The sequence below is a fragment of the Nomascus leucogenys genome, chromosome 19 (assembly GCF_006542625.1).
Source record: "Nomascus leucogenys isolate Asia chromosome 19, Asia_NLE_v1, whole genome shotgun sequence".
Taxonomy (NCBI): domain Eukaryota; kingdom Metazoa; phylum Chordata; class Mammalia; order Primates; family Hylobatidae; genus Nomascus; species Nomascus leucogenys.
The window spans coordinates 36,427,344-36,441,805 of NC_044399.1; the positions used below are offsets into that span (position 1 = coordinate 36,427,344).

The 14,462-nt window shown below is 40.6% G+C and overlaps 1 protein-coding gene across 1 annotated transcript in view; it reads right to left on the bottom strand.

The window, feature by feature from the left end:
* EFCAB5 (EF-hand calcium binding domain 5) overlaps window positions 1–14,462 on the bottom strand; it is a 165,155-nt gene that overhangs the window by 23,703 nt on the left and 126,990 nt on the right. The window contains exons 15-18 of the mRNA XM_003277076.2: window positions 6,425–6,714; window positions 4,689–4,858; window positions 3,956–4,184; window positions 1,897–2,049 (exon numbers count right to left, since the gene is read on the bottom strand). Of these exons, the coding sequence (XP_003277124.1) occupies window positions 1,897–2,049; window positions 3,956–4,184; window positions 4,689–4,858; window positions 6,425–6,714 (842 nt within the window). The remainder of the gene's footprint in view (window positions 1–1,896; window positions 2,050–3,955; window positions 4,185–4,688; window positions 4,859–6,424; window positions 6,715–14,462) is intronic.

A 14,462-nucleotide genomic window follows, 5' to 3' on the forward strand; every position in this document is an offset into this window, starting at 1 on the left:
CTTTAGAAGGGAAATATTGTCATCATTATCCTTGGAAAACTGTTAAGATTATCCCACATTGACGATTGGGCTTCTAGCTTCTTTCCAAATTTATTTCTTTTCCTTTTTTTTTTTTTTTTTTTTTTTTTTTTGAGATGGAGTCTCGCTCTGTCGCCCAGGCTGCAGTGCAGTGGCGTGATCTCGGCTCACTGCAAGCTCTGCCTCCCAGGTTCATGCCATTCTCCTGTCTCAGCCTCCCAAGAAGCTAGGACTACAGGCGCCTGCCACCACGCCAGGCTAATTTTTCTGTATTTTTAGTAGAGATGGGGTTTCACCACGTTAGCCAGGATGGTCTCGATCTCCTGACCTCATGATCCGCCCGCCTCAGCCTCCCAAAGTGCTGGGATTACAGGCGTGAGCCACCGTGCCTGGCCTCCAAATTTATTTCTTTCATGGTTTGTTACTTAGTGTTACATACTAGACTGAAAATATATATATTTTTAAATCTCACCCTGTGTATCTAGGTTTAAATGTTTAGCCAAAACTTTCCTGTTTTTCCATGGTGCCCTATGTGTTGTTTCTCTTAAGGCCCTGACAATATTCTTCTGAATCTTCCCTGGGGCCCCATGTGCTTTGAAGGGCCACTGTAGCTGGGGCCCTTCAAACAGGGTGCTCTGCCCCAGGCCTAAGTGCCCTTGGAGGCTCCCATGGCCTGGCCACCCCACAAGAGAGCTCCATGATTCTGCCCTCATTGACCAAGACCTCATCAGATTGACCCAGCCACTGAGGGAGGGAAGTAGGGACTTGGTGGGAAAAAGGAAAGAAGTAGTCCGGAGGGAAGTGTGGACATGCCTGTGTGGGCCAGCCAAGGGACTGGGAGACAACCAGGTGACACTACCACCCGACCAAGCACCTCCCAGAGTCATTCAGCCTTTCTGAAAGGAAAAACCTTTCCACCTACTCTCATCATATGCAAAATCCTAACACAAAGTATAAAGAAGCAAAGCAAACAGTCAGCAAGAATTCATGACATTATGGATAGGAGGGCTTAAAAAAATTGGTGTCATAAAACTGAGTCCTTCCAAAACAGCAGCTCCTAGTCCCTTCCCACTCCACCCATTTGATTCTGGTGAGTGTTGCCCATTACTGTAAACTCCACACTCTGGCCAGAGGTATGTATCTCGGGATAAGTCAAAAAGAGTTTTCTGGCCGGGCGCGGTGGCTCACGCCTGTAATCCTAGCATTTTGGGAGGCCGAGGTGGCTGGATCATCTGAGGTCGGGATTTCAAGACTAGCCTGACCAATATGGAGAAACCCCGTCTCTACCAAAAATACAAAATTTGCTGGGCGTGGTGGCGCATGCCTGTAATCCCAGCTACTCCGGAGGCTGAGGCAGGGGACTCGCTTGAACCCGGGTGGCGGAGGTTGAGGTAAGCTGAGATTGCGCTATTGCACTCCAGCCTGGGCAACAAGAGCGAGACTCCGTCTTCTTTCTTGGGTTTTCCAAACTGGAACTTTTTACTGGATGCTTTTAGTAAGCATCTGACTTGCTCTGCAGAAAAAGCCCATCTTTAGCTGGAAGAACAAAACCAATGTACAGAAGGAAATAAACATGAGAAGTGGAGAGATGAACACAAAAGAGCCCTGATGGCTTCAAATCCCTGGATCTGGCCATCCTGAAAGACAGCTTGACTCCTGCCCTGTCTTCATTTTGGTCACATGAGTCAGTTAATTCTCTCTTTTGCCTAAGGCAATTTGAGATGGATTCCTGTCACTCACAACCAAGGGTCTTGTATTGGGAAATCTGTCTTCAGTTAGACTAATAGCTAATTAATATGGTTTTCAAATATTAGCAAGAAATAACATCTAGACACTCGGCTACCTTGGAGAGATCTACCAGTACTGAGCCTTGCCTACCTGGGCTGGGCTAGGCTCTACAAAGTACGTAGTGATGGAGGTGATGCTGGATGTGACGTCATAGAGCCAGCCGATGCCAGTGATCACAATATGCAGAATGTGCTCCCGGCTGTGGACGTAGTGATAGGCAGTGCTAAAGGCATTAGCAACCCCCTGTAGAGACAGAAAATTCAAATAGCCTATTCTTTTTAAAATAGAAAAATAATTAGTAATATAGTAATCGGATTACCTTTACCAGTAATTTAATTACTTCATGATAATCTACTTCCTACAAATTATTCAGCAATCCTCAAAGGGCAGTGTTCCAGATTCTACTATTAAAAAAAGGATCATCAAGAAATCAAAGTTATAGGCCAGGTGCCTTGGCTCACGCCTGTAATCCCAGCACTTTGGGAGGCCAAGGCAGGGCGGATCACTTGAGGTCAGGAGTTTGAGACCAGCCTGGTCAACATGGTGAAACCCTGTCTCTACTAAAAATACAAATATTAGCTGGGCGTGGTGGTGCACACCTGTAATCTCAGCTACTCAGGAGGCTGAGGCAGGACAATTGCTTGAACTCAGGAGGTGGAGGTTGCAGTGAGCTGAGACTGCACCACTGCACTCCAACCTGAGCAACAGAGCAAGTCTCACACAAACAAAAAAATAGTCAGAGGTATAAAGAGAGAGGCCCACATACCTTTTAATGCTTTTGATAATCATCCAGTGAAATCTGTGGTATGTGCTATTAGAGAATAGCATCAAAGGAACAAGATAAACTTTGAAATGAGAAAAAAATGTTAAAAGCCAAGAACGATTGCCAATCTTAGGCAGGTGGGTAGGAGCTGCCTTGATCGGATGCCAATGTTAATGCCTGCATCTGTGCAGATATGGCCACTATCATCAGATCGACAGTATAGGACATGTTTGGTTCCAAGACCCACAGTGTGCTAGATTACATAGTCTTCTTATAGGCATAAGGAGACCCTGTTCCACAGAGAAGGGATGGGAAATCCTTAGAACCCATATGTGGGCCTGTTGTCAGGAAACTCTAGGACTCACAAACTCTTCAAAATTATATGCCTTTTATATTAGGACTCAAGGCATCTAAGGGTAACCCAGAAGCCTTTACCTCTAAGGGCTAGAGTGCCAATGTATAATTCATTTTGAAAAGCTCTCTAACAAGACTATATATACTTCACCTACTGATAACTCCATACTCCTCCATTTTAACATCTTCACATAATTCTTGTGTCAGATGAGAATGAATTTTATTATTAAAAATACGTACAGAGAAAGAGGTTCTACCACTTTCCTCAATTATCCACCCAATAAATGGGAAGAGAAAGTGAAAAATAATGGTAAATAAACTTAAAGAGCCAAAAAGGTTTACAGGGCAACAAATGATAAGGGCATAGCAAGTTCAAGTTCCTAACTTGCTGCTAGACTGCACGGTTCATTGTCTCCATCTAGGCTTTTGATCTTCCTTTATTGCAAATTCTATCCATAAATCAAATAAAAATGCTTGTAGAAATGGTCTAGCTATTTCATGATCTTAAAAGTGCCTATCATTTTGTGATCTAATTTAAAAACATGAATACTCAAGAAACATTTAGGCCTTTTTCTTTATTTTTCATCCTCAAAAATTATAACACTGAAATCAAGACCTATGGGGATGCATATCAGAGTTAGTACCATTTGTAGAAAGTACAAAAGATTTCTAGACAGATACCACTATTAGTAAAACACGAATACATCCCTTCTAAAAGTTCATTCCCGCTTTGTGGGTCTTAATGGTCTAATGGTTGGATTTCTCTTCTGTAGCATAAAATTCTATTCCTGTGATTAATGCTATGGGACACATGAGGCTGAGGCATGGATATGAACTGAGGCCGAAAGTCCTTCCATAAGTAATGGGGAACTTCTCAAAAGACTGAAACATACATTCAGGGAACAGGAGCAAGTATGATGATGTTATCTATATACACAGCTTTACTCTCATCGGATTTCAGGTTTCACTCTTTAAAAAGTATTAGAAGGAGAGGCCATCCTACCATTGCCCTTGAAGACTTCTATGACTTACCTGATAGAATCTGATCTCATGAGGTAGAAAGATGTTTATTTCATGGGGATCTCTAAGGGTATCAACAGCCAAGACCCCAAAGATCCTCATATATGCATCTTGAAGAGGCAGAGCCAGGAATGACCCATTATAATCATTCTTATTACGGGACTGGTTCCAGAAGAAGATGTTCCCGTGGTACTGAACTTGGGGAACATGGATTGGCTTCCCTTCATCCACTACTGTAAAGCTGAGGAAAAAGAGGATGAGGATGGAAGAAAGGCACAGGGAGAGATTTAGATTAAACCGTGGAGGAAACTAGAGCAATTCTCTATTCACAATCTGTGGCATTATATGACCGAGCAGTGGACTCAGGTAAGATGACCAGTTTGGAGGTCTGACTTGAGAAAGACTAAAACAAAAACAAAAACAACAAAAAAAAAAACAAGCTTAGATGTGGACATAGAAAACAAATATAAACAGGACTCCAGAGACATAACTTATGGAGCAGGCAGAAATAATTGAGATGATATTGTGACGTAGAGTCCCCATGTGGTGAATCATTACCAAAGAGCGAGCTCTAGAAATAAGTGAAATCATCCAGGACTGGAAGCCATCAGCTTCTACTCCCGAAGCACTGGTGACTTGAGGCACGTCTCTTTTGAGCAGCTAGCTGGGATCTTGATGCCAGTTTACTCAGAAAGGGAATTATTTTTTTAGGAGGGTAAAACCAATCTCTTCAAGAAGTTCTTACCTGATTCCTTTCATGTCCCTGTAGAGCACTCTGTTCAGTACAAATAGAGCATCATCTAAGGTACAAGCCACATTCCTCAATAGAACATTCCCTTTCTCAGGCAGTAGTAGGTTTTCTTCTAAGAGGGAAATGTGAGCACTGATCTTTTTATTTCCATGGGCTTCAGCATCCTACAGCAAAATGTTTCCGAACATGTGTTTGCCAACAGCCAAAGAACTCCCCTAATCATGTCCCCCTCACTAGTTAATTCATGCATCTTGCCCCAGTAGTTTCATTTTCCTGAATAAAGAATGCATATATTACTATTCCTGGGCAGTGGGGAAAAGGTTGACACCATAGCTATCCCATAAATCTGAGTTTTAGTGAGTATAATGGGTTTCCTCTATGCCAGCTGGACTGGTTTACCAAAAAAGAAAAACAAAACTAAAAACTCTCAAGTCTACTCAAATTTAGAGGTTTAAAACTTGGATTCCTTTGACCTGCAGTCAAATTGTCTGTGTTTCTATTAAAAGTGTTGATTTGAGAGAGAGAGCTGGGCCAAGAAGATGCCTTCACTTCGCTCATATTTCTTGACCATCAACTGTGATGTGAATGTGAAAAAAAAATGCTCTCAAGGAACTCTTAACACACTTTGTATATTTGATCTATGTAATTTCAGGAAGGATTTTTTTGGGGTCCAAGATTGCAGACTTTCTGCAACTACTACTTCTGCAACTATAAATTCTCTGTACCTTAAATATTTTTATTATGTTATTAACAATATTATGTGTCATTACATACATTAAACATATCCATAAATTGGGGACATGTGAGACACTTTCCTTGATATTTTTCTCCTCTTTCTATATATTTGGGTTTGCTTTCCATGCCCTTTTCTTTTGCCTTTATTCCTTCTTTCCACATACAAGATCTATGGAGTCATTAACAAATATGTAGTGAGATTTCTCTTAGGATACCACAGACCTCCGAAGCAAGTTAGAACAATGCCTCTTTTTCTTGAGCGGTCTTTTGGTCCCGGTGCCCCATTTCCAACTACACTGGAAAATTCGGCCATTCAGGAGATGATTCAATTGAGCAAGTGTTGCTATTTAGCTGAGATGACTGGCATAGGTTCCCTGGATCGGTGGAATCTATGACACATGTAGAAGGCAGCTGTGCTCTTTCTGCCTGTGAACAGCAGCAACCTGAGAGTCTCTGAGGAGGTGGCAAGGCTGTAGGCAGTGGCCCCTCAGGGCCATGTGTTCTAAGTGACAGGATTCTGCAGTAGTCTCAGCTTGCTTCTAGGCAATGCTGTGAAATATTGTGTAGTGTCAGACTCAATAATGAGTTTATGATTTAAATAGTTCCTTTTAAAACTGACTCCCAAAATACCATGCAAGGGAAATGTAGCTTGAACTGCTTGTACATCTCCTTACTGATATTTTTCATAATCTGTCTATTGTCCATTCTAGGCTTATTTGACTCTCAGCAGAAATGAAATTAGAAATCCCAAGACATCATTTCTATATTTGTCTTTTCTACCTTTCTCCTCTGCTTCTATCTTGTCAACCAGCAGTCACTCCTGTTGCATCTCTCCTAGGCTTTGGGCCATTTGTAATGGACAGTAATGAATAAAATATCTATAGCAGCACCCAGTGATTTTTCAAGAGAATTCAGGATGCTCCTCTTTTGCAAACATTGAACATCGCCTACTTTGGGGAAATGTTTCCTCTTACATACTGCTTTAGAAAACGTACCTGCGTGAGGGCCTTAAAGGTCTCACTATACACCGGCTCTAGGGACACCCCACTTGTCTCTGCAGCACGTTGGATTTGGTGCAGCCACTTCCGCCTGGCACAATTCCTCAGACTCTCAGTGTGGCTCCTCTCTAAAGCATTCATCAGAAATTCCACAACACTTTCCAGCACTTGGTCTTCATTGCCCCTGAGTTCGGACACAACCAATTCCATGTAATTCTGAAATTGTTTTGAAGACAATCTCACTTCTTGACCAGGGTGTGGCTTTGGAAATTGGATGTGTAGTTTAGCTAAAAGACACAAACACAAAACCAAGAACTAACCAAAATTTCACTCATTGGTGGGGGGAATTTTCATTCTCCTCTTACGATGAACTGAAGCCCTGGACAGCTGCTCTCCTGGAAAACCAAGTATATCAAAGGCATCTCTGAGCCCAACGGAATATGTTACAATGAATTTCTATGCTGGACTCAATATGACTCCTGTGTCAGCTTCTTTGTTTTTGTTTTGTTTTCTTTTGTTTTAATTTTACCACCTAGCCTGGTGAAACCTCAAGGTTTGCTTTGACTCCTTCCCTACCTTTTGCCTTCTATATCCAATAAACCACTTAATTATATCCTGTTACTCTTTGGCAGTGTGGCCATACCTCTCCTTTCATACCTTCATAACCCCAAAGCCAGCGTTTATCACTTTGTAATTGACTTAACAATAGTAAATGCTCAATACATGTTTGTAAAATTAAATTAAAACACAACTTGCATTATGCAATTCCCTGATTCAAAGTCCTACCATATTTGGATCCAGTCTATTTCCAATCACATCCTCCCGTAATGCCATATAGGAATTATTTGCTGCAGTATCTCCATTCAACTCATGGTCCCTGTCCATGTCTTGCACACTTCTGTATTCACATCTCTTCTCTGTTTTTGTAATTGTATAATCATGAACCTACTACCAAACCTGAACATTACCAGTAACATATATTCTTCTATGATCTGCCCTATTCCATTCCCTGCCTCCCCACACCTCCCATTGATATCCTGAGCCTGGCTTTATCTTTACCTTTCTTTTATTTTTCCCAAAGTTATTATAGTTACATAACAATATACGTGTTCTATACATACACACACACACACACACACACACGCATATGAACACACACACTTCTAAACAATATGTGGTTTAGTTTTGCATTATTTATTTATTTATTTATTTTTTTGAGACAGAGTCTAGCTCTGTCACCCAAGCTGGAGTGTAGTGGCACAATCTTGGCTCACTGCAACCTCCACCTTCCAGATTCAAGTGATTCTCCTGCCTCAGCCTCCCAAGTAGCTGGGATTACAGATGTGCACCACTATGCCTGGCTAATTTTTATATTTTCAGTAGAGGTGGGGTTTCACCATATTGGCCAGGCTGGTCTCTCACTCCTGACCTCAGATGATCTGCCCATCTCAGCGTCCCAAAGTGCTGGGGTTACAGGTGTAGCCACTGTGCCCAGCCAGTTTTGCATGTTTATAAACTTTAGAAAAAGTTTAGCAAACTATGTGTAGTTTTCTGAGACATGCTTTTTTATTCAACACTATGCTACATATCTTCCATGTTGTTTATCTTTTCAACATATCTTTCCAACATATCTTTCCATGTTGTTACTCTGGCTATGATTAATTCATTTCCACCAGTGTATGTTACTATATGAGTATATCATTACTGATTTATTCTACTGTCAGTGGGTGTTTCTGTTATTCTCAATATTTTACTCATATGAACAGTGTTATGAGCATTTTGTAAATGTCTCCTGGTGCATATGTGCAAGATTCTTTGACAGTTATAAATTAGTAAGTCACAGGGTATGTACCCTTCCCCCTTTAAAGTATAGTTCAAAGTTCCTCCTCCCTCAAGAAGACTGCTGTTGTGATTTTTCCTTCTCTTGAAAGACAATAGCATCTGTTCTACACCACTTATTTGACAATTAACAAATACTACCTGGCACTCGCAGACATCACATCATGTGTGAGTTTCTCATTTCTGTAGTTGAACATTTATTGATTTTTTGCTTCTTGGCATCCACTCACCTTTCTCTTGGTAATTTTATCTCTAATTTTGCTTTGGGGAAACAACTTCATTCCCATCTCTGATCATGTGTTTGAATGGGGTTCCACTCATAGTTCTAGAGGTGGAGCATGTGCCTTAGGCTTAAGCCAGTCACGACATTCTATTCCTTTAGCCAGAGTGGTTGGTTTAGTACAGACTAATGCCAGACTTTTTGATTGAATGATTAGGAAGAAGACATTTTCTTTTTTATTTCCATTGGACTTCAATGAAACTGTGAGCATGTGACACTGGACCTGGTTACCACAAAGGTAGAGGTTCTATGATAGTGCAGCTAAAACAGAAGAGAGCAAGAGAAAGAGAAAGAACCAGACAGCTGTCCCGATGTCATTATTTGGACTCCCAAATCTAATTGTGTCCTAAACTAGTACTGGACTTTTTCATTGTATGAACCAATAAATTCCTCTTATGTGTAACCACTTTGGGTTGTGTTCTCTATTACTTGAGCGAAAAGGATCTTAACTAGTACAATCCTCAATTAGATTAAAAGTGCCTTGTGGATTCTTCATCTTCCATTTCTTCTTCTTTTTCCCTTTGCATTCTTTTGCCTCCTTGAACAATTTGACCCTAAAGCCATTAGGTGGGGCAGAGCAAGGTAAGCATCTGTTCCTGGTCAGGTGAAGCCAATGTGGCACCGAGCAGGGTATCAGGGCCCAAATCTGTGCAGGGTTAGCTGGGCATGGGTTGTCAGAGCCTGAGCAGGGCGAGGAGGGTATCCATGTGGAAGGGCAACCTTCAGTCCATGTGGGTAAAGAGGCTGGCCTTACAAAGAGGTGGTTTAACTTGGGTGTCAGATTCCAAGCAGTACAAACAGGGTATCCGTATGAGATGGATGCCCAACACGGGGTGTTTAATCTTGAGCAGGGTGAGGAGGGCATCCAAATCGAGGGATGGCCTGGCCTGGGAAGTCAGAACCTAAACAGGGTGAGGAGGGTGTCTACATGGAAGGGCCATCTACATAGGCTGGGGGTCAGCTCAGCATAAGGAGTCAGAGCCTGAGTGAATTGACAAGGGAATCCACATGAAAATGTGCCTTGGCATGGAGTGTCAGAGCCTAAGGACTATGTAAAGGGCATCCACTCGGAGGGGGTGATCTGTTGAGGGATGTCAGAACCTAAGCAGAGTAAGGAGGATAGCCATGTGGGAAGGGCCGATTAGTGCAAGATGTTAGAACTTAAATGTAGTAAGAAGGAAATCAGTGTGGAAGAGAGGACAGCAACAGTGATGGGAGATTAGTTCCATATAGAACTAATGGATTCAGTGGAGGATTGATCAAATAAATAAATGTATTTAGGATAACACAAGCCAGAGAAAAGGGAACTACAAAAGGGAATGAGAAGAAACTAGAATGAACCCTGCTGTGTTGGATTGGACTTGGAATTACCAGTGTGAACTCATGGTTTTTAATATTAGTAGACAGAAAGGTATGTACAGATATAAATGTGTACATACATGTACACGCACAGGCACGCATGAGTGCATGCACACGTGCACGCACACACACACAGTTTCTACATCTGTCCACTGAGAAATCTGAGAGAGGAGACTCATGGGTAATGAGCACATGTAGAACCCAGATGCTGGCTTGGGGAGATGAATAATTCCAGGGTGAAAGCAGGGAAAATATAAGATCAACCTGGAAGATCTCTTTGTGCCGGAAAGCAAGGACGTGCTCAAAGAACGAGGGATACATGTTAAAAGGATGCAGAGAATTGGCAGTTTTTTATAAAGCTAAATATATATAGACCCTGTGGCCTAGAAATTCCACTCCTAAGTATTTATTAATAAGAAATGAAAACATATTCACCAGAAGATTTACTTAAGATTGTGCAGAGTAGCTTTATTTATAATAGCTAAGAACTGGAAACAGCCCAAGTGTCCATAGATAGGAAAACGGATAAACAAACCATGGTATATTCATACAATGGAATACTACTCAGCAATAAAAAGAAGCAAATTGCTGATACATGTAGCAACATATTAAGACTCTCAAGAAAAATTATGCTGAGTCGACCAGGACCAGTGGCTTATGAATGTAATCCAGAGCTTTGGGAGGCTGAGGAGGGAGGATCACTTGAGGCCAGGAGTTAGTGGCCAGCCTGGGCAACATGGTGAGACCTTGTCTCTACAAAAGGTTTATAAACTAGTCAGGCATGGTGGTGTGCACCTGTAGTCTCCCAGCTACTCGGGATGCTGAGGCGGGAGGATTGCTTGAGCCCAGGAGTTCAAGGCTGCAGTGAGTTATGATCACATGCCACTACCCTCCAGCTTGGGCAACAGAGTGAGACTCTGTCTCCCCCAAAAAGTTAAAAAAAAAAGTAAAAATTATGCTGAGTGAAAGAAGGCTTACACAAAAGAGTACATAGAGTTTAAACTCTGTAAAAAAGGTGCATACTATATAATTTCATTTTTATGAAATTCCAGAAGAGATAAAACTAATTTATGGTAGAAAATAGAAAAGTGGTTGCTTTGGGGATTGGAAGGTGGACAACTGAATGGGAAAGAGGCGTGACGACTTTTTTTGTTCTATATCTTTTATTTATTTATTTTTTAAGAGATGGTTTTTGCAGTGTTACCCAGGCTGATCTTGAACTGCTGGGCTCAAGTGATCTTCCTGCCTCTGCCTCTCGATTAGCTGGGATTACAGGTGAGTGTCACTGTGCTCTTTGTTCTGTATCTTGATAGGAGTATGGGGTGCACAGGGCGTGTATTTGTCAAAACTCAGCAAATATACACTTAAAATTTTTGCATCTCATTTTATGGAAATTTGGTCTCAAGAGGAAAAAGCTCCCTTCTTTCCCTATGTGCAAAAAGAAAGAAAAAAGCTGTTAACAAATATAGAACTCTAATGAATGATATGCATGCTGAGGTATTTAGGGAGAAATGTATTGATTTCTATAATTTACTTAAAATGGACCACATGCATCAAAAATAAGAGAGATGGAAGGATAGAGGGATAGAGAGATGAACAGACAGATTAAAAAGTGAGGTAAAATGTTAATGATAGAATTTATGTGGTGGGTATATAGGTACTGTCTGTAAAATTCTTTCAGCTTTGCCATGTTTGACAGTTTTCCTAATGAAATGCTGAGGTCGGGCATGGTGGCTCATGCCTGTAATCCCAGCACTTCGGGAGACTGAGGTGAGAGGATTGCTTAAGGCCAGGAGTTTGTGACCAGCATGGGCAACACAGAGAGACCCCATCCATACCAAAAATTCGAAAAATTAGCCAGGCATGATGATGCATACCTGTAGTCCCAGTTGCTCTGGAGTCTGTGATGGGATGATCGCTTGAGTCCAGGAGTTGGAGGCTGCAGTGAGCTACAGTTGCACCACTGCACTCCAGCCTGAGTGACAGAATGAGACCTGGTCTCAAAAAGAAAAAAGGTTGGGCGTGGGGAGGGGAGGACACAGGAGCCAGAGTGCAGAGTGAAAGAACTCCCATTGCTAAAACTGGGACAATATGAGTATCAAAACAAATAGGGATAATATTGGAATATAACCCATTGAATAAAAAAGGAAACCATGAATACATACTGCTATAAATGAATAAATGAAAAGTTGACAAAAAGGAAGAATGGTTTATATGGTTTCAATGGACACCCATTAAATACTTATTAATCACAAAGGGGAAAAAAGTAGCTTTAAAGTGGAGGGGCCTGACAGATATAATCTTAATCAATTGGTCAACGTTATTACTATAGGACTTTTGATAAGATACAATAAAAAGAACACAGCACTGCTTCTGTGATATATTTCTGACAAAGATGAATAACCTGAATTTAATCATGGGGAAACAGTAGATAAATCTAAATGAAGGACATACTGCAACCAACTTATAATCTTCAAAAGTGTCAAGGTTATGGAAATCAAAGAAAGATGGAAGAGTTTCTTAGAGATTCTTTATTCCAGAGTTCCAGAGCAAAGGAATAGCATCAGGAGTTTTATGCTAGCTACTTATCCAGTTTTCAGTTTCTTTAAAAAACTCTTGTGTGCTTTTCAATGAGACCTTTAAATAACTATGGTTCTTAATTTTCATGGTTTCTGTAACTTCGTGACAAAAAGTATCACCAAAGTATTTTTTGTTGTTGTTGTTTTGTTTTAAAATAAATGTTTTATTACTTCCAACTGTATTTTTTGCCTTTATTATTTTTAATTGATGCATAATTGTCCATATTTATGGGGTACAGAGTGTTATTTCAATACATGTACACAATATATAATACTCAAATCAGCATAATGAGCATATTCATCACCTCAAACATTTGTCACTTCTTTGTGTTGGGAACATTCAAAATCTGCTCTTCTAGCTATTTGAAAATATACAACCAATTGCTGTTAATTATAGTCACTCTACAGTGCTATAGAACACTATAACTTGTGCCTCATATCTAGCTGTACTTTTGTATCCATTAACCAACCTTTGGATATTCCCTCTATGCTTAACCTTCCCTGTCTCTAGTAATCACTATTCTACTTTCTCCTTAAATAAGCTCAACTTTTTTAGCTTCAACATATGAGTAAGAACATGTAATATTTATCTTTTTGTGCCTGGCTTATTTCATTTAACACAATGCCCTCCAAGCTCATCTATGTTGCGGCAAATGACAGATTTTTTTCTTTTTGGTGGCTAAATACTACTCCATTGTGTATATAGACCAAATTTTCTTTATCCATTCATCTGTTGATAGACACTTAGGCTGATCTCATATCTCAGCTATTGTGAGTAATGCAGCAATAAACATGGGAATGTAGAAATCTCTTTAACATACTTATTTCCTTTCTTTTGGATATATACTTTGAGTGAGATTACTAGAGCTCTGTTTTTAGTGTTTTGAGGGAGCTCCATACTGTTTTCAATAGTGGCTGTACTAATTTACATCCCACCAACAATGTATAAGAGTTTCCCTTTGCATCCTCGGCAGCATTTGTTATTTTTTGTCTTTTTGGTAATAGCCATTCTAGCCAGGGTGAGATAATACCTCATTGCGGTTTTGATTTGTATTTCCCTGATTAGTGATGTTAAGCATTTTTTCAAATACCTGTTGGCCATTTTTATTTTCTTTTGAGAGATGTCTATTCAGCTCATTTACCCACCTTAAATTTGAATTATTTGATTTTTCTTTTTCTTTTTTTGGCTATTGCTTTGTTTGAGTTCCTTGTACATTTTGAATATTAATCCCTTGTCAGATGAATAGTTTGAAAATGTTTTCTTCCCTTCTGCAGGTTGTCCCTTCACTCCATTGATTGTTTCCTTTGCAGTGCAGAAGCTTTTTAATTTGATATAATCCCACTTGTCTAATTTTGCTTTTGTTGCCTGTGCTTTTGAGGTCTTCCCCATAAAATATTTTCCTAAATGAATGTACTGAAGTGTTTCCCTTATGTTTTCTTCAGTAGTTTAATAGTCTGGGGGTCTTACGTTTAAGCCTTTGATCCATTTTAAGTTTTTTTTTTTTTTTTTTTTTTTTTTTTTTTTTTTTTGAGACAGAATCTCGCTCTGTCACACAGGCTGGAGTGCAGTGGCACAATCTCGGCTCACTGCAACCTCTTCCTCCTGGGTTTAAGCAATTTTCCTGCCTCAGCCTCCCGAGTAGCTGGGACTACAGGCACGTGCCACCATGCCTGGCTAATTTTTGTATTTTTAGTAGAGACAGGGTATTGCCGTGTTGGCCAGGCTGGTCTGGAACTCCTGATCTCAGGTGATCCACCTGCCTCGGCTTCCCAAAGTGCTGGGATTACAGGTGTAAGCCACAGTGCCTGGCCCGAGAGATAGGGGTCTAGTTTTATTTTCCTTCATATGAACATCCAATTTCCCCAGCATTATTTGTTGAAGTAACTCTCCCTTCCCCAGTGAATGTTCTTGGTACCTTTGTTGAAAATCAGTTGGCTGTAAATATATGGATTTCTTTCTGGTTCTCTATTCTGTTCC